At 65.2% G+C, this 21,962-nt stretch overlaps 2 protein-coding genes across 6 annotated transcripts; both read right to left on the reverse strand.

The window, feature by feature from the left end:
* Window positions 1–324: 324 nt before the first annotated feature.
* On the reverse strand, window positions 325–16,404 carry LOC115947492 (transgelin-2-like). 3 transcript variants are annotated; one of them, XM_034071205.1, is made up of 23 exons: window positions 16,167–16,382; window positions 15,561–15,752; window positions 12,667–12,819; window positions 12,428–12,579; window positions 12,226–12,343; window positions 11,838–11,979; window positions 11,619–11,764; window positions 11,364–11,506; window positions 11,138–11,278; window positions 10,942–11,058; window positions 10,275–10,431; window positions 10,063–10,186; window positions 9,806–9,981; window positions 9,483–9,733; window positions 9,306–9,390; window positions 8,703–8,873; window positions 8,531–8,576; window positions 6,131–7,270; window positions 5,647–5,793; window positions 1,654–1,834; window positions 1,402–1,576; window positions 826–928; window positions 325–748 (listed from the first exon to the last, which is right to left on the reverse strand). In XM_034071205.1, the coding sequence occupies exons 1-23, from the start codon at window positions 16,216–16,218 to the stop codon at window positions 607–609; spliced, it is 4,254 nt and encodes a 1,417-aa protein (XP_033927096.1). In that variant the 5' UTR covers window positions 16,219–16,382; the 3' UTR covers window positions 325–606. The 3 variants fall into 3 exon arrangements, with proteins under 3 accessions (XP_033927096.1, XP_033927095.1, XP_033927094.1); XM_034071203.1 differs by lacking the exons at window positions 325–748; window positions 826–928; window positions 1,402–1,576; window positions 1,654–1,834 and adding an exon at window positions 5,278–5,509 and having other exon boundaries at window positions 5,648–5,793; window positions 16,167–16,404; XM_034071204.1 differs by lacking the exons at window positions 5,647–5,793; window positions 6,131–7,270; window positions 8,531–8,576; ... (14 more) ...; window positions 15,561–15,752; window positions 16,167–16,382 and adding an exon at window positions 3,282–3,353 and having other exon boundaries at window positions 1,654–1,856.
* A 2,728-nt stretch (window positions 16,405–19,132) lies between these two features.
* Window positions 19,133–21,592, reverse strand: DUSP23 (dual specificity phosphatase 23). 3 transcript variants are annotated; one of them, XM_034071214.1, is made up of 4 exons: window positions 21,513–21,592; window positions 20,092–20,394; window positions 19,324–19,505; window positions 19,133–19,254 (listed from the first exon to the last, which is right to left on the reverse strand). In XM_034071214.1, the coding sequence occupies exons 2-4, from the start codon at window positions 20,359–20,361 to the stop codon at window positions 19,227–19,229; spliced, it is 480 nt and encodes a 159-aa protein (XP_033927105.1). In that variant the 5' UTR covers window positions 20,362–20,394; window positions 21,513–21,592; the 3' UTR covers window positions 19,133–19,226. The 3 variants fall into 3 exon arrangements, with proteins under 3 accessions (XP_033927105.1, XP_033927104.1, XP_033927103.1); XM_034071213.1 differs by having other exon boundaries at window positions 21,431–21,526; XM_034071212.1 differs by lacking the exon at window positions 21,513–21,592 and having other exon boundaries at window positions 20,092–20,574.
* Window positions 21,593–21,962: the final 370 nt, after the last annotated feature.

The following is a 21,962-nucleotide window of genomic DNA, read 5'->3' on the forward strand; positions in this document are numbered from 1 at the left end:
ACGACACCCCCTCAACACCCACACCCCCTTCAACCTCTTCCCGTCACCACCACAACCACCCCTTCAATCCCCCCCTCCGCGGCCGGCAGGCAGTGAGCAGCGCCAGCCCCGCCCCTCCCCGCTAACTCCGCCCCTCCCCGTTAGCCCCGCCCCTCCTCCACGTGGCCTGGATGCTGCCATGCTGCACGGCGAGGCCGCAGGGTCCTAGTGCCCCCTCTGGGCTCCTTCCCCCCCCCATAAGGGTCTCCCCTTCCCAAGGGGGGGTTCATGCCATGATGGACCCCCCCCCCAAACCGATTCCCCATCACAATCATCCAGCCTGGATACAAGAGGAGCCGTTTATTGGGGTGCAGGGGGGGTGCCTCCCCCCAACACAGCATTGGGGGGGGGGCACCGTGACCCCCAAAGGCACTTGTGGAAGGGGGGGGGGCGGGTGCAGCGGCACCGGCCAAATAATAATAATATAAAAACAATTTTTGGTCCTGGAATACCGGGAATGGGGGGGCCGGGGGGGGGGGGGGGGCACCCGGCTGGTCCACAATGGAATGTACTGGGGGGGGGGGACACGAGGCACAGGCGGTTTGGGGTCCGGCGTGGGGGGGATGCTCAGAGGATCTGCCGCGGCATGCCATAGCCGGTCATGCCGGCCTGCGAGGCGCCGCGGTTGGTGCCCATCTGCAGCCCGATGACGCTCTGCCCTTCCTTCAGCTTGTCCTCGGAGAAGACACGTCGGTTCTCCTGCGACTTCCTGCGGGCACAGAGGTGTCAGAGACCCCCCGGACCCCCCCCCGGTGCTGCGGCACCCCCAAAGCAACCAGCACCTACTTGGGGAACCAGTTGGGGTCTCCCACAAAGAGCCCATCGCCCTTGGCCACGGCCAGGCTGCCCAGGTTCATCAGGGTCCTCTGCACGCACGCCATGTTCTTCCCTGCAAGGGCACAGGGCTTCATCCTCATCCTCATTCTCATCCCCATTTCCATCCCTATCCTCATCCCATCTCCATTCCCATCCTCATCCCCAGATCATCCTCATCCCCATTCCCACCTTCCACCCCATCCCCATTTCCTTCTCTATTTCCATCCCTACCCTCCATTCCCAACCCCATTCCCATCCCTGTCATCATTCCCATCCTTATCCCAATCCCATCCTCTTCCCCATCCCCATTTCCATCCTCATCCCCAGCTCCATCCCCATCCTCATTCTGTCCTTATCCCAGTTCCCATCCCCATCCTCATCCCTGTCCTCATCTGCATCTCCATCCCCATCCTCATCTCCATTCCCACCATCAACCCTATCCTCATCCAAATTCTTATCCCATCCCCATTCTTGTCTCCTTTCCATCCTCATCCCCATTCTTATCCCCATTTCCATCCCCATCCCGGTGCCCATCCCGGTGCCCACCCTCCCACAGGTCCACGGTCTGGAAGATGTCGGTGGCGGCGATGCCATAGCGCTCGGCTGCCTGCAGGAACTGTGAGATCTGCTCCATCTGCTTGAAGGCCATGGCCGATGCCTGCACCTTGGCCACGGGGCCCTGCCCGCGCGGGTGCAGGCTGTTGATGAGCCGGCACAGCACCTATGGGCGAGGGGACACCGGTGACAACCGGCACCGCGGTGTATCCCCCATCCCGTGCCCAGTGCTGCGGTACTCACGGTGCCATCCTTGAGCCACTGCTGGAAGCCATCCCTGCCCGGTGCCGGTTGTGCCACGTCACTACCGCACTGTGCCAAGATCCACCGCACCAGGACCTGCTCCAGCTCGGGGTCGTACTGCCGGTCGATCTTCTGCTGCACCTCCCGGCTCAGCCCGTACGATGGTCCCCGGTTTGCCATGGTGACAGCAGGGCGGGGGGGGGGGTCTGCAGGGATCGGACCCCCCGTCAGCCCCATTGGTGGCACAGGGTGATGGTGACCATCAGTGTCCATCATGGAGCTTTATCACCCGTGCCAGGCCCTGCCTGCTTCCTGCCCCATGCCCACCCCACGGCGCTCCGGGTGCGGATCCTGCTCTGAGCATCCATCACCACAGCTCAGCCCCGCGGGCTTGGCAGGCACCGGTCAGAGCTTGTTTGAGGAGCTGCCCCGTTTGCTTGGGCCTGGTGCCACATCCGGGACTGGCACCGGGCACATGGGGCCGGCGGACCCGGATCTTTGCCGTGGGGCCACTGGAGCCGGTGCCATCAGTGGTTCCCACTGTCCCATCCTGCATCCTGGCGTTCGGGGGTCCCGGAATGCTGGATGGGAGCATCCGCTGCGGGTGCCAGCCCCGGTGCCCCACCAGCAACAGCCACATGGGAGGGACCCGGCTCCATTTGAACCCTATCACACACCCGGTTTTGGGGTCCCTGACACCGGGAGCACCTCGGGACCCGGTTTGGTGGAGCCTGAACCCGGAGCCGCCCGCAGTACCCCAGTGAAGCCGCTGTGGGGCTCCGGCTCCGACCCCCCCCGACGCCGCCATGGGGCTCCCAGGGCCTGGGCAGCCCCTATGGGGATGGAGCCGCTTCCTGGGTGCGTGGGGAGCGCCCGGACAGGGGCCAAAGCCACCGGGAAACAAAGAGCAGACGGGACCGGGGCAGCCGAACCCGGTCGGGGCTCACCCGTCGGGGGGCACCCCACGGGTGGGGGCAGCAGCGCCCGTCCCGGCCGGGGCACGGCCCCTATGGGGACCCCATAGACCCCAATGCAATGGGGCAGGGATCGCGGTGGGCACCGGCCGCCCCCCCCCAGCAGCGGTTCCGGGTCCCCAGCGGCCGGGGCAGCCCCGGGGGCAGCGGCGCCGGAAGCCGCACCCGGTCCCGTTCCGAGGGCGCGGCCGTGTCCCGGTGCTGCCGGAGCCGTTACCCCCGCGGGGGCGGAGGGGATGGGGGGGGAGGTCCGGGGGGAGCGGACCCGCTCCGGGACCGGGGGTTTAGGGCAGCGCTACCGGTGCCCGTCCCCATCCGCGTCCGCAGCCCGGCTCCAGACCCCACCCGCGCGGGCGCTGCCCGGTGCTCGGTGCCGGTCCCACTGCCCGGTGCCCAGTGCCAGTGCCCGGTGCCGGTTCCGGTCCCAGTTCCCGGTCCTAGTACCCGGTGCCGGTTCCTGTCCCAGTGCCCGGTAGCCGGTGCCGATTCCGGTCCCAATACCCGGTGCCGGTCCCCAGTGCCCGGTCCCAGTGCCCGGTGCCAGTACCCGGTGCCGGTTCCGGTTCCAGTGCCCGGTTCCGTTGCCGGTCCCCAGTACCCGGTTCCGGTCCCAGTGCCCGTTGCCCGGTGCTCGGTGCCGGTTCCGGTCCCTACCTGCGGTTCGGCTCCCGCTGTCCCCGGTCGGCAGATGCCGGATGCTGCTGCCCGCGCCCTTTTCACGGCTGATGTCAGCGCAGTCGGGGGCGGCCGTTCCCGGGGCGGGTCCGAGGCCGGGGCAGCCCCGCCCGGTGGGGAGGGGGCTCGGGGGGGGGGGGGGGCAGGGGGGGGACACTGTGGTCACCGTGGCCAGGGGGCATCGGGGGTCGGTGGGGACAGAGCGGCTGCAATGGGGGGGACGGGGGACAGAGGGGCTGCAATGGGGGGGACGGGGGACAGAGGGGCTGCAATGGGGGGGACGGGAGACAGAGGGGCTGCAATGGGGGGGGACGGGGGACAGAGGGGCTGTGATGGGGGGGACGGGGGACAGAGGGGCTGTGATGGGGGGGACGGGGGACAGAGGGGCTGCGATGGGGGGGACGGGGGACAGAGGGGCTGTGATGGGGGGGACGGGGGACAGAGGGGCTGCAATGGGGCCATTGGGGTTTGGATGGGAGCGAGGAGGCAGGGACAGGGTGGGCAGCGCGGCCAAGGGACCACGGGGCTTCCGAAGGGGGGTAAAGGGTGGCCCTGGTGGCTCCGGTGTTGTTCAATGGGGACGCGGTGGGTGTGGGGCAGGGGGGGAACGAGGCAGCTGAGGAGGCAGAGGAACAGGGGGGGTTTGATGGGGACATGAGGAGCAGGAGGGGTTGGGGGACAGGGGGTGGCCCTGGGGCTGTGCGGGGACCATGGGGGACCCCAGGCTCGGTGGGGCCGGGGCGGCCGCCCCGTCGGGGCTGCCCCCGAGGTGCCCCCCGTGTCCCCACACAGGGGCAGGGCTGCGGCTCTTGCCCAAGCGCCGTCGCCAAGGGAAGCGCCACCAAAACAAGCAAACAGACGCCGGGACCGGAGCCAGCGGCCGCCTCCGGAGCCGGTGGCAGCGCCAGAGCTGCGGTCCCCGCACCCACACCCCGGGGCCAAAGATCCCCCCCCCGCACCCCACATCCAACCTCAGAGCCCCAAATCCAACCTCAGAGCCCCAAATCCAACCTCAGAGCCCCCCAAAATCCAACCTCAGAGCCCCAAATCCAACCTCAGAGCCCCAAATCCAACCTCAGAGCCCCCAAAATCCAACCTCAGAGCCCCAAATCCAACCTCAGAGCCCCACATCCAACCTCAGAGCCCCAAATGTACCCGGGACCGCCCCCCCCCCCCCCCCGTGTGCTCCTTGCGGGCTCCATCAGTGGGAGCCACCCTCGGTTACTGTGTCCCCCCCGTCGGGGGGCAGTGCCCCTCCTGCACCCATGGGTGCCACGGGGAACGTGCCTGTAAACACCCCCCTTGTTGTGGGGGTTCCCGGTGGGGCTTTGGGGTGGCTCAGAGTGTTCCCTGGGTGGGGGTCGGGGTGACCCACACGATGGGGGGGGCCTGGGGGTGCAAGATGGGGGGACATAGGGTGAAATGGGGATATGGGGGTGACAGAGGGGGCAGGGCACATGGGGGGGACACAGAGGGGGACATGAGGTGGGGATTATGACCTCATTTGGGGGGGTCACACAGGACCCGGATGCGGCTGTGCGCGGACGGGACCCCCGCGGTGACCCGGGATGACCCCGGGGCAAGACGCAGCGAGGGGACCCCCGGAACACCCCCAAAAGGGCTGGGGGTGACGTCATTCCCTCCGGGGCTCCGCCCCCCCCTTGCCATGGCCATATAAGGGAACGAGGCGAGATAGCCCCGCCCCGCCCGCAGGGAATGGGGATGGGAACGAGGAGGGGGGGGGGCAGGACTGGGATGAAGCGGGGGACACCACACACACTTAAGGGGGGATGCAGCAGGATGGGGGGGCACAAGTTATGGGGATGCAAGAGGCACCAGGAGGGGGTAGGTGGGATGCTCTTTAGGGGGAGCTCTGGGGGGGCTTGAGGAGGGGGTATAGGGAGGTCGGGGGGGGTCTCTGGGTGCCATAGGGGAAGGTCTGGGTCTCTGTTCCTCCACCCCACACACTGGGTGCTACATTCACATCTCTTTATTCCCCTCCCCCCCATTACCCTCCATGGGGGTCCCCTAGAGCAGCGTGGCCAGCTCCAGGCGCTCCCTGCAGCACCCATGGGTGCCCGGGCGCTGCTCCTGCAGCCGCTGCCGAGCCCCATCCCTGCGCCGCCGGGACACGGAGCCATCACCGGCTGCCAAAGCCTCTGCCGACACCGAGCTCACCGGGGAGCAGCCGGCGGCAGCACCGGGTTCTGTGGGGGGGGACAGAGACACCATCAACCCCATGGGGTGTTCCCCATCAACACCATGGGGTGTTGCCCATCAACCCCATGGGGTGTTCCCCATCAACACCATGGGTGCCACCACCATCACCCCCTGCTCACACTCACTTTGCTGCTCCAGGTCCCGCAGGGCTATGGTGGAGCCAGGCCGGGCCGTGGTCCCACCGCGGTAGAGCTGCAGCGCTTCCAGGATGTCGGATTCCAGCGCGAACTCCGCATCCCACTCATAGTTCTCATCCACTGATGTGTTCCTCCTGTGGGATGGAGCAGGGGTCCGTGGTGCTCCATAGGATGCTCCATAGGATGCCCCATAGGATGCCCCATAGGATGCTCCATAGGATGCTCCATAGGATGCCCCATAGGATGCCCCATAGGATGCTCCATAGGATGCTCCATAGGATGCCCCATAGGATGCCCCATAGGATGCTCCATAGGATGCCCCATAGGATGCCCCATAGGATGCTCCATAGGATGCTCCATAGGATGCCCCATAGGATGCCCCATAGGATGCTCCATAGGATGCTCCATAGGATGCTCCATAGGATGAACGCCATGGACAAACCACGACACCGGGTCCCGCTCGTGGCTCACCTCTTCCCGGCGCTGCCGAGAGCCGGATCCATCCTCACCGCGGCTCCGCTCCAGCCCGGGGGGGTGCTGGGGCCGTTGCCCCCCAAGGACGGTGGGCGCAGGAAGGAGGCACTGCCACGGCCGCTGCTCTGGCTTGTCAGGCTGCCCCGTGCCAGCTTCTCCAGCACCGGCGCATCCGGTGCCTTGGCCGGTGGTACCCAACCAGGCTGTGCGGTGCCAGCCGCGGCCATGGCCTCAGTCTTGGTGCTGCCAGGCCAGGCTGCGGTGCCAGGCAGCGATGCCTTGGCAGGACCCAGGGGCAGGCTGGGGGGCTCCAGGAACGTGGTGGCTTTGGCACATGGGTCAATGCAGTCCGGGCACAGCGTCCGCCCCACACGCTCCGGGGAGCCCTGGGGCCCCGGTGTTGGAGCCGGGGGCTCCGGTGTGGTGGTGCCGGGCTCCGGTGGCTCCTCACCATCAACACACATCTCCTTGAAGAAGGGCAGGCTCAGGAATTGGAGGATGCTGCTGCGGGGCAGGGGGGGTGGGCTGGGGGGCACAGTGGGGCTGGGGGGCACAGTGGGGCTGGGGGGCACAGTGGGGCTGGGGGGCGGCCCCTCGAGGGGCAGCGAGTCCCATAGGGCGCTGCCGGGGCCGGTGCATGGCCCCTCGGCGGTGCCATAAGGCAAAGTGGCGGCGGAGGCCACGGGGCTCACGTCGATGATGCACAAGGCGGTGGAGGAGCCGCACACGGGGCTGCTGCTGCTGCCATAACCAAAGTACCGGCCCCGGCGGCTGCTCCAGGAGCCCCGGGGGGGCTGCCCCGGGGGCCGGGGGCGCAGCGAGACCCCCTTGCGCCAGATGGGCTCCTCCTCCTCCTCCTCATCTTCATCCTCCTCCTCCTCCTGCTGCAGGCAGGGCTCAGCCTGCGGTGCTGGGGGCTCCGGTTCCACCACGAAGCGGCCGTCGGGGCCGCGGCGGATCCGCTCCAGGGGCACGTGCTCCCCGGTGCTGCCATCGCCGTACCGGGAGCCCGCGATGCTCAGGCCCAGGCTGGTACCGGCCTTCTCGCCCCACAGCAGCGTCCGGTGCAGGCTCCGGTAGGGAGACGGCTGCAGCTTCAGCTTCACGGTGCTGTCGGGGCTACCAGAGCCAGAATTGCTGGAAGGGAGACGGGAGCCGCTGCAGAGCCCATGGCTCAGCTCCAGGCTTATCCGGTTGCTCCCTGGCAGAGCCTGTGCCATTCCCTGGCACAGTACCTGCTCCTGGGCTTTCTGATCCTTCCTGCACCCAAAACCCCCGGGGGTGGCAGGGAGCTGAAACCCAGAGCATCCCAACCCCACAGCCTTGAACTGCAGTGAGTGAGTGATGGGGAGCAGCAGGGATACGATGGGGATACAGCAGCAGGGATACGATGGGGATGCAGGAGCAGAGACATGATGGGGATGCAGCAATGGGGATACAGCTATGGGGATGCAGTGATGGGGATACAGCTATGGGGATGCAGTGATGGGGATGCAGCGATGGGGATGCAGTGATGGGGATACAGCGATGGGGATGCAGTGATGGGGATACAGCGATGGGGATGCAGTGATGGGGATGCAGCGATGGGGATGCAGCGATGGGGATACAGCGATGGGGATACAGCGATGGGGATGCAGTGATGGGGATGCAGGGATGGGGATGCAGTGATGGGGATGCAGCGATGGGGATGCAGTGATGGGGATACAGCGATGGGGATGCAGCGATGGGGATACAGCGATGGGGATGCAGTGATGGGGATACAGCGATGGGGATGCAGCGATGGGGATGCAGTGATGGGGATGCAGTGATGGGGATGCAGCCATGGGGATGCAGCGATGGGGATGCAGCGATGGGGATGCAGCGATGGGGATGCAGCCATGGGGATGCAGCCATGGGGATGCAGTGATGGGGATACAGCGATGGGGATGCAGCGATGGGGATGCAGTGATGGGGATGCAGTGATGGGGATGCAGCCATGGGGATGCAGCGATGGGGATGCAGCGATGGGGATGCAGCGATGGGGATGCAGCCATGGGGATGCAGCCATGGGGATGCAGTGATGGGGATACAGCGATGGGGATGCAGTGATGGGGATGCAGCGATGGGGATGCAGCGATGGGGATACAGCGATGGGGATGCAGTGATGGGGATGCAGCCATGGGGATGCAGCCATGGGGATGCAGCCATGGGGATACAGCGATGGGGATGCAGCCATGGGGATGCAGTGATGGGGATGCAGCGATGGGGATGCAGTGATGGGGATGCAGCCATGGGGATGCAGCAATGGGGATACAGCGATGGGGATGCAGCCATGGGGATGCAGCCATGGGGATGCAGCCATGGGGATGCAGTGATGGGGATGCAGCCATGGGGATGCAGCCATGGGATGTGACTTACTGTGGAGGTGGAAGCTTCTTGCTGGGGGAGAAGACGAGTGGTGGATCTGGAAGGCCATGAGAACACAAGGGGATCACACAGCGAGCAATGCGAAAGCGATGAGGAGGACACGGCCCCAATGAGACACCCCATGGCCCCCCCAAGCCCTGGACCACGGGGTCCCGGTTCCTACCCTGCCTGTGCTTGCGGCTGCGTGCGGCGCGGCGCCGGTTCATGATGCAGGCAGCCACGGTGCTGAAGATGATGGCCACACTGAGGAAGCAGATGCCACCGATGACCCCGGCCAGCACCGGCTGCGGCAGGAGCCCGGGCAGCTGCGTGCGGGATGGATACACCTCCATGCCTGTGCCAACGGGACACAGCGGCACCGGGGTGGGTACCCATGGAACAGGCACCCGTCACCGCAGGGATGGGAGCAGAGCCTCAGCTCTGCATCCGTGCTGGGTACCAGGAACAGGGATGCTCTGCATGGAGCTTTCCTGCAGCCTGGTCCATGCCTAGAGATGGGTGAGTGCCCAGCGCTGGCTCTGGGGGATGCTTTGGTGGTGGGTCCATGTCTAGATGGGTGAGTGCCCAGCGCTGGCTTTGGGGGATGCTTTGGTGCTGGGTCCATGTCTAGAGATGGGTGAGTGCCCAGCGCTGGCTTTGGGGGATGCTTTGGCGCTGGCACCAGGGATGCTTTGGGGATGGAGGCAGTGTCTGCTGGGGACAATCCTGCACCGTGCTGGGCGCTTTACCCCTCTGGGCTCTGTCCCCAAGGCAGCCATGGCCTTACCTGCGGTGGAGACGTTCACCGTGTTGCTGGGATCACTGATGTAGCTGCCAGCAAAGGCCACCAGTCGGAACTCATAGAAGGCATCCTGTGGGGAGCAGTGGGGCAGGAGCCGCGCTGGCACCAGGCACATGGCTCTATCACTGCCCCATGGGCAGGAGCAGCCGGTGCCATCCCCACCTTGATGAGTCCCGGCACCAGGACCTGGGTCTTCGTGCTGGGGATGGAGCGATCCAGCACTTCCCAAGCGCCGCGGTCCTGCCGCAGCTCCAGCGCGTAGCCACTGAGGGCTGTGGAGCGCCGCAATGGGGGCTCCCACCGCAGCAGCACCCCCCGGGCTGTGGTGTTGGCGCTCAGCGCCCGCGGGGGGGACAGGAGCACCGGCACCGTCACGGCCGGTGGCTCCGGAGGCACTGTGGTCACTGGGATGCCTGCGGAGAATGGGGATGCTGGGATACAGGAGCAGTGCAATGGGGTTCTATGGGGGGTGTTGTGGGGCTCACCCCTGGCCATGGAGGTGATGATCTGGCTGAAGGGGCCACTGCCCAGCTTGTTCTGGGCCAGGACACTGAACTGGTAACTGGTGTCCGGCTGCAGGTTCTCCACCAAGAGGTGCTGAGCCCCTGGCGGCACCGAGAGCGCGACCCAGTCGTGATGAGCACGGGGGGGATGCTTCACCCTGCAGGGATGTGGGGCCCATGAGCACGGGGGGGATGTGGGGCTGGCACCGCGGGCACCGGCTCTGCCCATGGGCACTCACAGTGGTGTGTACCAGACGCTGAACCGCTGGAAGTAGCCTCCATCAAAGCCAGGCTCCCAGGACACATTGGCAGCCAATGGGAGTGGGAGCACCGAGACGTTGGTGACAGCGTGAGGGCTGGTGCCTGGGGGGGAGCAGAGATGTGGCATAAAGGGGGGGGGATGCTTTGGTGGGGGGGGGATGCTTTGGTGCCCCCCAGCACCAGGACTCACCCAGCACATGGACGGTGGTGACGGCAGTGACGGTGGCCACGGCGCTGGTGGCCGCGCACTGCCAGGGTCCATGCTGCTCCTTGCCCAGCGGCTGGAACACGAGGCTGCTGTTCCCATCCACATGGGCACTGCCCCAGCTCTTCCCTGCACTGCCGACCTGAGGGCAGAGCAGTGATGGGGTCGGGGTGGACACCATCGGCATGGGGGGTGCTTGGGAAACTGAGGGGAGGGTTGGGAGCCTCAGGGCAACACAAGGTAAAGAGACTGAGCCACTGCTCCTGCAGGGAGAGGGATGCAGGGAGATGGAGGCAGTGACACTGGAGGCAGGGAGATGGAGGCAGTGGTATTGGAGGCAGGGAAATGGAGGCAGTAATATTGGAGGCAGGGAGATGGAGGCAGTGGTATTGGAGGCAGGGAAATGGAGGCAGTGATAGTGAAGGCAGGGAGATGGAGGCAGTGATATCGGAGGCAGGGAGATGGAGGCAGTGATATCGGAGGCAGGGAGATGGAGGCAGTGATAGTGGAGGCAGGGAGATGGAGGCAGTGATAGTGGAGGCAGGGAGATGGAGGCAATGGTATTGGACACAGAGAGTGATGTCCCAGAGACCAAAAGCAGCATCCGCCACCCAAGAGCACACACCTGGCTCCCCAGAGCAGCACCTCCTACCTTCATCCATGTGATGGTGGGTGAGGGATCACCATGGGCTGCACACGGGATCACCAGCTCCCTGCCCACCTCCTGGAAGTACTCCTCCTTGGGGCGCACTGTGAAGGTTGGGGGGTCCTGGAGGACAGGGATGCACCAATGTGGGTGCATGGAGCACCCATCACACCAGGGCAGGGTGGGAGCAGCCTGGGCTCACCTTCAGCAGCACACGGGTGGGCCGGGAGGTGCCGGCAGTGCCGTAGCTGTTGTAGGGGGTACATGTATAGAGCCCCAGAGCATCATCGTTCCCTGTCGCGATGACGATGGAGCCATCGGGTCTCATGGACCAGCCGGGGAGCTGGGAAGAGGTGGGATGTGGGTCAGGATGAGGGGCTGCAAGGGGTGGGAATGGGATGGGAATGGGATGGTGGGGGGGGTGGTACCTTATCCAGCTCCAGCGGGCGCCCATCCCTGGTCCAGTGCACAGAGAGCAGGGGGGGGTTGGCTCGGGATGGGCAGCGGATCACTCCCTGCATCCCTTTGGGTAAGTGGGTCTCGGGGAGCATTGTGGTCACCTGCGCTGGATCTATGGGGATGAAGGGGGTACCAGGACCTGGGGGTACCAGGACCTGCAGGAGGGCAGCAGGAGCCAAGGTCCTTGTGGATGGGGACAGACTGGGGCTCCTTAGGGCTCTTACACAGCACAGTGATGAAGGCTGAGGCTGAAGGCGACTTCCAGAGCCCATTGCTGGGGATGCAGGTGTACTTGCCAGCATCATCCGGGGTCGTTTGCTGCAGCAGGAGACTCCCGTCCACCAGCACACGGACCCGAGCCTGGAGGTGGCTGAAGGGACAGGGACATGAGTGAGCTCAGCACCACGCTCAGCCCCAGCCCCTCGGTGCCAGCACCGCGGTACCTGAGGTGGAAGACGTTGGTGCTGCCCTGGAACCAGGTGTAGGTGAGGTTCCCTGGGTAAGCCTCAGCCTGGCACGCCAGGAAGGCATCTTGGGAGACGTTGACGGTGATGTTCTGGGGTGGCACCACGATGACGGGCGGCCCTGAGCGTGGCACAGAGCAGGCAGTGAGGGCTGCAGGTATGGGGCTGCTCTCAAAGCCCCATCACACCCAAAGCACCGACCCCAAACCCAACCCCTCCATATGCACACCCAGCGGTGTGGGTCCTGCTCTTACCCTGCACGAGCACACGGGCTGCAGGTATGGGGCTGCTCTCAGAGCCCCATCACACCCAAAGCACCGACCCCAAACCCAACCCCTCTGTATGCACACCCCAGCCCTGCTCTTACCCTGCACGAGCACACGGGTGGTGTGGGTGATGGTGCCCTCCTTGCTGGACGCATGGCACGTGTAGGTGCCGGCGCTGGCGAGCTCCACTGCGGCGATGCTCAGCGTCCCATTCCTCACCTGGTGATGGGAACACGGTGCCATGGGTGTCCCTGTGCCCTCCCGGCTGCCCCCATAGGATCACGGTGGGGTCCGTGGCCAAACCTGCACCGCGGCCCCGTTCCGGATGGGGAGGTCGCTCCTCCTCCAGCTGACAACAGGCTGGGGGTTGCCGATGGCCGTGCAGGTCAGGCTCAGAGCATCCCGGTCCCGCACCTCCACCAGTGCCGGGGGGGTCACCAGGAACGTGGGAGGAGCTGCAAAGGCAAAGCCAAAACCAGATCCTCACCCCCCGGTGGATGCAAGCCCCGGATGCGGTGGGAGGGGGGGGGGTTACCGGTTACCGGTGACGGTGAGATGCACCCAGGTGCCGTTCTGGAAGTCGGCGTCGGTGCTGTGCCGGTCCAGGAAGAGCACACGGCACTCGTACCAACCCTGGTCCTCGGCACGCAGGAGGTCAATGCGCAGTGAGGCTCCTTCCTCGATCCGCACACGACCTATGGGGCACGGAGCGACCATTGCAGGGACATCGGCACCACCGGGACCCCCCCCCAATGGCACCCGGTGCCCCACGGGGTCTGCCTGTTCCTCCTGGTGCTGCCGGAGCTGGGAATGGTGGTGGGACTCGGTCACACCAAGGTTTAAGGCTCCGAGGATGCGGCCATGGCTTTGCCCACCCTAGGGTGGCCTCATTGGGGACCCCCCCATCACCGGTCCCCCCGTCCCCAACTGCCCGGCAAATCCTCCCGCACCCTCAGGAGCCCGGCTAAGCCCCGGTGACCCCGCACCGCATCCAATGGGGGGGACACCCCCATCCCGGTGCAGGGATGAGCGGCACAGACCCCATAGGGGATGTGGTAGTGGTGATAATGGGGGGGCTCTCCCCAGCCATGGGGCCCACGCAGCCCCACAGGCTCTGTGATGAGGAGGAGGAGGAGGAGGCAGCTCTAATCCCCTGCGCTATTATCAGAGCTGTAATCGGCTCAGGAGGCAACAGGCAATTGGCTCAGCTGCAGTTGGGGTGCACGAGCAGCACCCAGCACCCCAGCACCCAGCACCCCCAGGGCTATGTGAGCCCAACCCACACCACAGCTCCGGGATGGGGAGGTGACTTAGTGCCCTGGGTGCCATTGGTCTTTGTGCCCGTGATGCTCCTGCTGCATCCCAGAGCTTCCCAGTGACATCCCAGAGCTTCCCAGTGACATCCCAGAGCTCCCCAGTGACATCCCAGAGCTTCCAGTGCCATCCCAGAGCTTCCCAGTGCCATCCCAGAGCTCCCCAGTGACATCCCAGAGCTCCCCAGTGACATCCCAGAGCTTCCCAGTACATCCCAGAGCTTCCCAGTACATCCCAGAGCTTCCCAGTGACATCCCAGAGCTTCCCAGTACATCCCAGAGCTCCCCAGTGACATCCCAGAGCTTCCCAGTACATCCCAGAGCTTCCCAGTGACATCCCAGAGCTCCCCAGTGACATCCCAGAGCTCCCCAGTGACATCCCAGAGCTCCCCAGTGCCATCCCAGAGCTCCCCAGTGACATCCCAGAGCTTCCCAGTGACATCCCAGAGCTTCCCAGTGACATCCCAGAGCTTCCCAAAGGGAATTCTGCTGAACCCTGCTGTTGGCTCAACGCAGGTTTGGTTGTTCCAGGAGCCACCGGAGCCCAGGCTGGGCTATGGGAGGCTGCACCTTGGCCAATGAGCATGGTGAGGAGGAGGAAGAGGAGAGCCGGGCAGGCTGGTTTGGGAACGGGATCATCACACACGGGATCCCATAACGTGTGCACCCATCCCAGTGGCACCCAGAGCTCCATGGCCACATCTCCCACTGGCTCCTGCTGCTCCCCATAGGCAGCTCCAGCCCAGCCCCATAGCACGAGGTGTGGGATGGGTCTGGGTGCTGCTGGTGCCATCCCTCGCTCCCAGCACAAAGCAAAGCCCCAGGGGCAGCAGCAGATCCCGGTGGGATGAGGGGGTTCCTGTGTGAACACTGGGTTAGGGTTAGGGAAGCACTGGGAATCCCCATCCCTGCCTGCAGCTGCCGGCTCGGGAACAAAGGTCCCTTTGGAAGAGCCATGGGATGTGCCCCAGCCGTCCCTAATCCCCCTGAGCCGGCCCCAGCCCCCTCCTCCTCCTCTCCCACCCCCCTGCGATAACAAAACCATCCCCCATTGCCTGGCAACCGTCATTCACAGGGACACAAAGGGGCTGCAGCCACCGGGATGGGGCATCCGATGGATGCGGATGAACGGGAACAAGGAGCATCCGGTCCCACAAGTGACCCCAAGGCTCTCCTGGGGATGGTGGCAGCGATATTGGGGCTCCCAATCGCCCCTCGAGGGACACGGGGGAAAGAGCAGGACCCCCCCCCCCCCCCCCGGTCCCTCCATCCCTTCCCAGCTCTGCAGGGGATTGGGAACAAGCCGCCCCGATGCCATGGTGACAGCCGGCAGCCCCCCTGCCACCAGCTCGGCCTCATTACAGCCACCAGCCCCTTCCCCCATGAGCGCTGTGTGGGTAACCGGAGCTCCTGCAGCCGAGGGGCCCCAGTGCCAGGCTCAGGTATCAGCAGCCTGGCCCAGGTATCCGGTAAAACCAGTGCCTTGTCCTCACTGCCACCACCACCGGTCCCACGGAGCCAGCAAAGGGGGAGAGACCCCAAAACCCATCTCCTCTGCCCCATGGCTGGCTGGAACCGCAGTGATTTGGGATTAAAGGCTCCCAAGTGGGCACCATGCAGCCCTCCCCATGCAGAGGAGCTCGGTGCAGTCCTCAAGGGATGCTCTTTGCCTTCACCTCCATGCTCACGGGGATCCCTCAAGCTCTGCCACCGCTCTGCTGTAAATACCCAGTATATCCCAGTATATCCCAGTATATCCAGGAGCAGATCCCCCTCCCACGCCGCGCAGCCCTGCCCCGGAGCAGCTTCACTCCCATGAGTTCCTTCACCAAAATCCCATTGCCAGGATCAACCTTCCGGCGGCAGCATCCCACCGTGCCCAGCACAACCGGACGGGACAGCCGGGCCGGTTTGGGGTTGCCAAGCAGGAGGTGATGGGACCTGCCTATGGAGCTGCATCCCGGTACCCACATCCCCCTGCTCCGGGCATCGGTGGGACCCTGCTCTGCAGTGGGGACCCCTCTGGTCACCCCAATACATCCCAGACCCCATGGTGATGGGGTCCAAAGGCAGCAGCAGCAGCTAACCCTAACCCTAACCCTAACCCCACAACCGGGACTCACCGACGTACTCCGGGTCCACACGGGGGGAGTAGAGCCCGAACTTGATGAAGATGGGGAGGACGAACCCGAACCGGACCCACTCGATCACGTACAGCGGGGGCCGGTTCTCGAGGGCTCCGGGGAGGCCGCAGCTCAGCACCGTGCTCTGCCCGACCCGACCCACCACGGACCGGGGCTCGTTCTGCCCGGTGCCTGCGGGGACAAGGCGAGGGATGAGCCCCGGCAGCGGAGCCACGTGCGGTGCTCCCGGTCCCGGTCCTGATCCCGGTCCCGATCCCGATCCCAGTCCCGATCCCGATCCCGATCCCGGTCCCGATCCCGATCCCGATCCCGGTCCCGGTCCCGATCCCGATCTCGATCCCGGTCCCGATCTCGATCCCGATCCCGATCCCAGTCCTGGTCCCGATCCCGGTCTCGGTCTCAGTCTCGGTCCCGATCTCGATCTCGATCCCGATCCCGGTCCCGATCCCGATCCCGATCCCAGTCCCGGTCCCGGTCCCGGTCCCGATCTCGATCCCGATCCCAGTCCCGATCCCGGTCCCGGTCCCGATCTCGATCTCGATCCCGGTCCCGATCCCGGTCCCGATCCCGGTCTCTGTCTCTTACCGTCGGCGCCGGCGATGAGGCTGAGGACGGCTGCTCGCAGCCACCACCGCATAGCCGGGGGCCAGCAGCCGCTCACCGGAGGCTCCGCCGGGCTCCCCGTGAAGAACCGGCCCCGGGCGGGGGGCGCTGCCGGTCCCACCGCCCGCCGCTCCTCATGCCCGGCCCCGCTCGGCTCCTGCTCGGCTCCGTTCGGCTCCGCTCGGTTCCGTTCGGTTCCTGATGGGCTCGGTTCGGTTCCGTTTGGTTCCGTTCGGTTCCGTTCGGTCCCGTTCAGTTCCGTTCGGTTCCGCTCGGCTCCGTTCGGTTCCGTTCGGTCCCGCTCGGCTCCGTTCGGTTCCGTTCAGTCCCGTTCGGTTCCGTTCAGTCCCGTTCGGTCCCGTTCGGTCCCGTTCAGTTCCGTTCGGTCCCGTTCGGTCCCGTTCGGCTCCGTTCAGTCCCGTTCGGTTCTGCTCGGCTCCGTTCGGTTCCGTTCAGTCCCGTTCAGTTCCGTTCGGTCCCGTTCGGTCCCGTTCGGTCCCGTTCGGTCCCGTTCGGTTCCGTTCGGTCCCGTTCGGCTCCGTTCGGTTCCGTTCGGCTCTCCCCGTGCTGCGGCCGCCGCCGCAAACAAACCCACGGGGAGGGCGGGGCCGCACTAAGCCACGCCCCTCCCCGCCCGTTGCCGTGGCGACAGCCAATCGGGAGTCCAGAGCGTGGCGCCCCCCGAAGCAGCCAATGGCGGAGCGGGGAGGTGGGAGCCGCGGGGGATGCTGGGAGATGTAGTTCCGATACCGGGGACACGGGCCAGGTTATCCCAAGCCATGCCAGGCTATCCCAACCCATGCCAGGTTATCCCAACCCATGCCAGGGTATCCCAGTCCATGCCAGGCTATCCCAACCCATTCCAGGTTATCCCAGTCCATGCCAGGTTATCCCAATCCATGCCAGGCTATCCCAACCCATGCCAGGTTATCCCAACCCATGCCAGGGTATCCCAATCCATGCCAGGTTATCCCAGTCCATGCCAGGTTATCCCAGTCCATGCCAGGCTATCCCAAGCCATGCCAGGTTATCCCAACCCATGCCAGGGTATCCCAATCCATGCCAGGTTATCCCAACCCATGCCAGGTTATCCCAACCCATGCCAGGGTATCCCAATCCATGCCAGGTTATCCCAGTCCATGCCAGGTTATCCCAGTCCATGCCAGGCTATCCCAAGCCATGCCAGGCTATCCCAAGCCATGCCAGGTTATCCCAACCCATGTCAGGTTATCCCAACCCATGCCAGGCTATCCCAACCCATGCCAGGCCATCCCAAGCCATGCCAGGTTATCCCAACCCATTCCAGGTTATCCCAACCCATGCCAGGTTATCCCAACCCATGCCAGGCTATCCCAACCCATGCCAGGCTATCCCAGTCCATGCCAGGCTATCCCAAGCCATGCCAGGTTATCCCAACCCATGTCAGGTTATCCCAACCCATGCCAGGCTATCCCAGTCCATGCCAGGTTATCCCAACCCATGTCAGGCTATCCCAACCCATGCCAGGTTATCCCAACCCATGTCAGGTTATCCCAACCCATGCCAGGCTATCCCAAGCCATACCAGGTTATCCCAGTCCATGCCAGGTTATCCCAGTCCATGCCAGGCTATCCCAAGCCATGCCAGGTTATCCCAGTCCATGCCAGGTTATCCCAGCCCATGCCAGGTTATCCCAACCCATACCAGGTTATCCCAGGCTGTGCTCTGCCATGCCTGGCTCTTCCCCACTGCACCGCATGGCACCATGCTAAGCCGTGCTGTGCCAAGCTCAGCCTTGCCAAGCCAAGCCTTGCCATTCCCCTCTGCCCCATTCCAACCCCTTTATCTGCTGTACCACACCATGCTGTGCTGGCTCACCATGCCCTGTGTGCCATGCCAAGCTGTGCCAAGCCACACCACACCACACCAGGCACACCAAACCCTTTCCTGCCATGCTGCACCATCCATCACCATACAGCGCCATGACGCACGGTGCCATACACACGTGTAGGGCCCCAGTGCACCCCGTGAGCGCTGCCATGTCCCATCCTAATCCCATCCTAAACACGTCCCTGTCCCTGGAGCTGGGCTGAGCCGGAGCTGGGCTGAGCCGGAGCTGGGCTGAGCCGGAGCTGGGCTGCTGCCAGCCTGGGGGCTCCGGCGCTGACCGCGATGGGACCCCCCCGGTGCCATTGAGGTGCTGGCATCGAGCTCCATGTTCACACCGCACCAGAGCATGGGGCTGGGGGGGGGGGGTGTGGGGCAGAGCCCCCATCCCAAACCCCCCCCCCCCGTTCCATGGGGTCCCCGGTGCCCCCCGGCCCGGCCCGGCCTGGCCCCTGAGCCTGGAGACGCTTGAGGACAGTGCTAAAGTAAGAGGAGTTAAAGGCAATAATTCTGCTCTTAAGCTGCTTTCCGGCATCTTCCAGGCTTAGGGCAAGGCGCTGGCCCCATGTCCCCATCATCCCCATGGTCCCCATGGTCCCCATTGCCCCCCCATGCTCTGCTGGGACCCCCAGTGCCCCAGGGAATGGGGCCAGGCAGAGCCAAGCTCCCCCCGTGCAGCCCCACATCCCAGTGTGATGGTGCAGCCAACGGAGCCATGGCATCACCCATGGAACTCGGCTTCCTGCAGCGAGGGGGTGATGCTCGGGGTGTTCCAAGGCACTATATGGGGGTCCCCCATATGGGCAGCCCCGGTGCTGGTGCCCGGTGAGCGCCGGCGTTCCCGTCCATGTGCCGCGTGGCCGGGACACGGGGCCGGTGACACCTCTTGCACTTGGGATTTAAATGGCACCAAGGTTAGGAGCATCTGAGAGGGGATTTCCAGGATCGGGCTTTGGGATGGAGATGCCTAAATTCCGGCTAAGCTACACTTTAAGCATCCATGGCCTGCGATGGCCCCGGTGGTGATGCCGGCGCTGGGCAGGGATCCCACTGCTTCCGCATGGACAGACCCGGACAGGAGCCACAGGAGAGTCCTTTAATGCCGGAGGAGGAATGGGAATCTGGGAATGGCACTTCCATCATTCCAAGCCACTGTCTCCATTGAGCGGGGGCTGCTCACGGCTCCTCCTGGTCCTCCCCGGTGCTGCGATGGGGAAGATCCCATTGGAATGCCGAGCGCCGGTAACCGCAGCTCAGTGATGGCAACACCTACCCCTGGCACCGGCAGAACCGGATCACGGCTTCCTCCTGCTCCCGGGTCTCGATGGAGCCAGGCCGCAGCCGCCGGATCTCCCGGATGGCACCGGCACCATCCAAGCCCTGCTCCTTGGCCAGGTAGCACGCCAGCATGGTGCCGGTGCGGCCATGGCCCAGCATGCAGTGTACGGCCACCGCCTGTGTGCCGGCACCACCATCACCCTTGGGTGCTCCCTCTGGTGCTCCCCCATCCCCATCCCCATATCCCCATCCCCATCCCCATCCCATCCCCATCCCATCCCCATCCCCATCCCCATCCCCATCCCATCCCCATCCCCATCCCCATCCCCATCCCATCCCCATCCCCATCCCCATCCCATCCCCATCCCATCCCCATCCCCATCCCCATCCCCATCCCATCCCCATCCCATCCCCATCCCCATCCCATCCCCATCCCATCCCCATCCCCATCCCCATCCCCATCCCATCCCCATCCCATCCCCATCCCCATCCCATCCCCATCCCATCCCCATCCCCATCCCCATCCCCATCCCCATCCCATCCCCATCCCATCCCCATCCCCATCCCATCCCCATCCCATCCCCATCCCCATCCCCATCCCCATCCCCATCCCATCCCCATCCCATCCCCATCCCCATCCCCATCCCCATCCCATCCCCATCCCATCCCCATCCCTATCCCATCCCCATCCCATCCCCATCCCATCCCCATCCCCATCCCCATCCCCATCCCCATCCCATCCCCATCCCCATCCCACCGTTACCTCCCCACGGGCATTGGCCACGTCCACCAGGCGCAGGAAGCTCCGGATCTGTGCCGGTGTGGGCGCGGTGAAGTCTGGCACACGGATCCGGTGCAGCCGGATACCGGTGCAGGTGCCGTGGTGAGGGGGGTCCCGCTCGGTCAGGGACACCAGGTGCCGCACACCCTGGTGCACCAGGAACTCATAGTGTGCCGGTGCCCGCGGCATTGCCAGCGCCGCCAACCGCCCCATAGACACCCAGGAGAAGTTGGGGGGCTCCTCGGTCGCCATTGCCGTGGATGGGGCCTCCTTGGGGACACGGCCCTGGCACAACCATAACCACAACCACAGACCCCCCATACCCATGGTCAGACCCCAGGGATCACAAGGACCCACAGAGCCCCCAGGCACAGACCCAAGACCCCCAAGCAGGACCTTGGGACCCCAAACCAGGACCCTGGGACCCCACAGCAAGACTCTTGGGACCCCAAACCAGGCCTCTGGGACCCCCAACCTGGACCCTGGGACCCCATAACAAGATATTGGGACCCCAAATCAGGTCTTTGGGACCCCCAACCAGGGCTGGGACCCCCAACTAGGACCCTGTGACCCCCAACTAAGACCCTGGGACCCCAGAACAAGACCCTGGGACCCCCATCCAGGCCCCTTGGACCCCACAGCAAGACCCTTGGGACCCCAAACGAGGCCTCTTGGACCCCAAACCAAGCCCCTGGGACCCCATAACAAGACATTGGGACCCCAAACCAGGCCTCTGGGACACTCAACCAGGGCTGGGACCCCCAACCTGGACCCTGGGACCCCATAACATGACCCTGGGACCCCATAACATGACCCTGGGACACCAGCCAGGCCCCTGAGAACCCAAACCAAGCCCCTGGGACCCCATAACAGACACTTGGGACCCCAAACCAGGCCTCTGGACCCACAACCAAACCCCTGGGACCCCACAGCAAGACCCTTGGGACCCCAAACGAGGCTTCTGAGACCCCAAACCAGGCCCTTGGGACCCCCAAACCAGGCCCCTGGCACCCCATAACAAGACATTGGGACCCCAAACCAGGTCTCTGGGACCCCCAACCAGGGCTGGGACCCCCAACTAGGACCCTGGGACCCCATAACAGACCCATGGGACCCCCATAACCCCCCCCCCCCCCCCCCGGTACCCCCCCCCAGCCCCGTTCCCCCGCCCCGAGCCCCGGGCCCCGCCCCCAGGCCCCGTTAGGCCGCAGCTGCAGGCCTGGCCCCGCGGCCTGCTCCGGGCCTGGTCTGGGCCTGGTCCCGGAGCTCCGGTAGGGCACAACCGGCCCCCCCCCCCAGCCCCGTCCGGCTCCGCCGTTACCGGACACAGCCGCGGGGGCCGCTGGGACACGGAGCTGCCCCCCCCCCCACGCCGGGAATACCGGAGACGGCGCTGGGAATACCGGGAATGCCGGGAACGGAGGTCACTGCTCTGCTAACGCGTTTGGTATTGGGGGGCACTGAGGGCTTGGGGGTACAGCAGAGAATGGGGCATGAGACACCGGAGGCACTGGGAGGCACTGGGATGCACTGGGATGCACTGGGATGGACTGGGATGCACTGGGATGGACTGGGATGGGGTTGGGATTGGAAACCACTGCCATGGGTCCATGTGGGGTTGGGCAGGGATGGAGGTGCTGGAGGCCAAGCGGAGCTCCCATCTCCATCCCAACAGAGCTCCCATCTCCATCCCAGAGCTCCCATCTCCATCCCAGAGCTCCCATCTCCATCCCTACAGAGCTCCCATCTCCATCCCACAGAGCTCCCATCTCCATCCCACAGAGCTCCCATCTCCATCCTAACAGAGCTCCCATCTCCATCCCACAGAGCTCCCATCTCCATCCCAGAGCTCC

This window comes from Melopsittacus undulatus, chromosome 20, assembly GCF_012275295.1.
Source record: "Melopsittacus undulatus isolate bMelUnd1 chromosome 20, bMelUnd1.mat.Z, whole genome shotgun sequence".
Classification (NCBI taxonomy): domain Eukaryota; kingdom Metazoa; phylum Chordata; class Aves; order Psittaciformes; family Psittaculidae; genus Melopsittacus; species Melopsittacus undulatus.

What these genes read in the sequence shown, in the direction of transcription:
- LOC115947492 (XM_034071205.1), bottom strand. Translation starts at nt 16,218, where the DNA reads ATGCGGTGGTGGCTGCGAGCAGCCGTCCTCAGCCTCATCGCCGGCGCC. An exon ending in AGCCTTCATCACTGTGCTGT is followed by an intron (nt 11,507 to 11,618) that starts GTAAGAGCCCTA and finishes TCATCCCCATAG; the next exon opens with ATCCAGCGCAGGTGACCACA. An exon ending in GACCGTGGACCTGTGGGAGG is followed by an intron (nt 929 to 1,401) that starts GTGGGCACCGGG and finishes GTGCCCTTGCAG; the next exon opens with GGAAGAACATGGCGTGCGTG.
- DUSP23 (XM_034071212.1), bottom strand. Translation starts at nt 20,436, where the DNA reads ATGGGTATGGGGGGTCTGTGGTTGTGGTTATGGTTGTGCCAGGGCCGT. An exon ending in TGGCCAATGCCCGTGGGGAG is followed by an intron (nt 19,506 to 20,091) that starts GTAACGGTGGGA and finishes GCCGGCACACAG; the next exon opens with GCGGTGGCCGTACACTGCAT. An exon ending in CGGTTCTGCCGGTGCCAGGG is followed by an intron (nt 19,255 to 19,323) that starts GTAGGTGTTGCC and finishes TCCCCATCGCAG; the next exon opens with CACCGGGGAGGACCAGGAGG.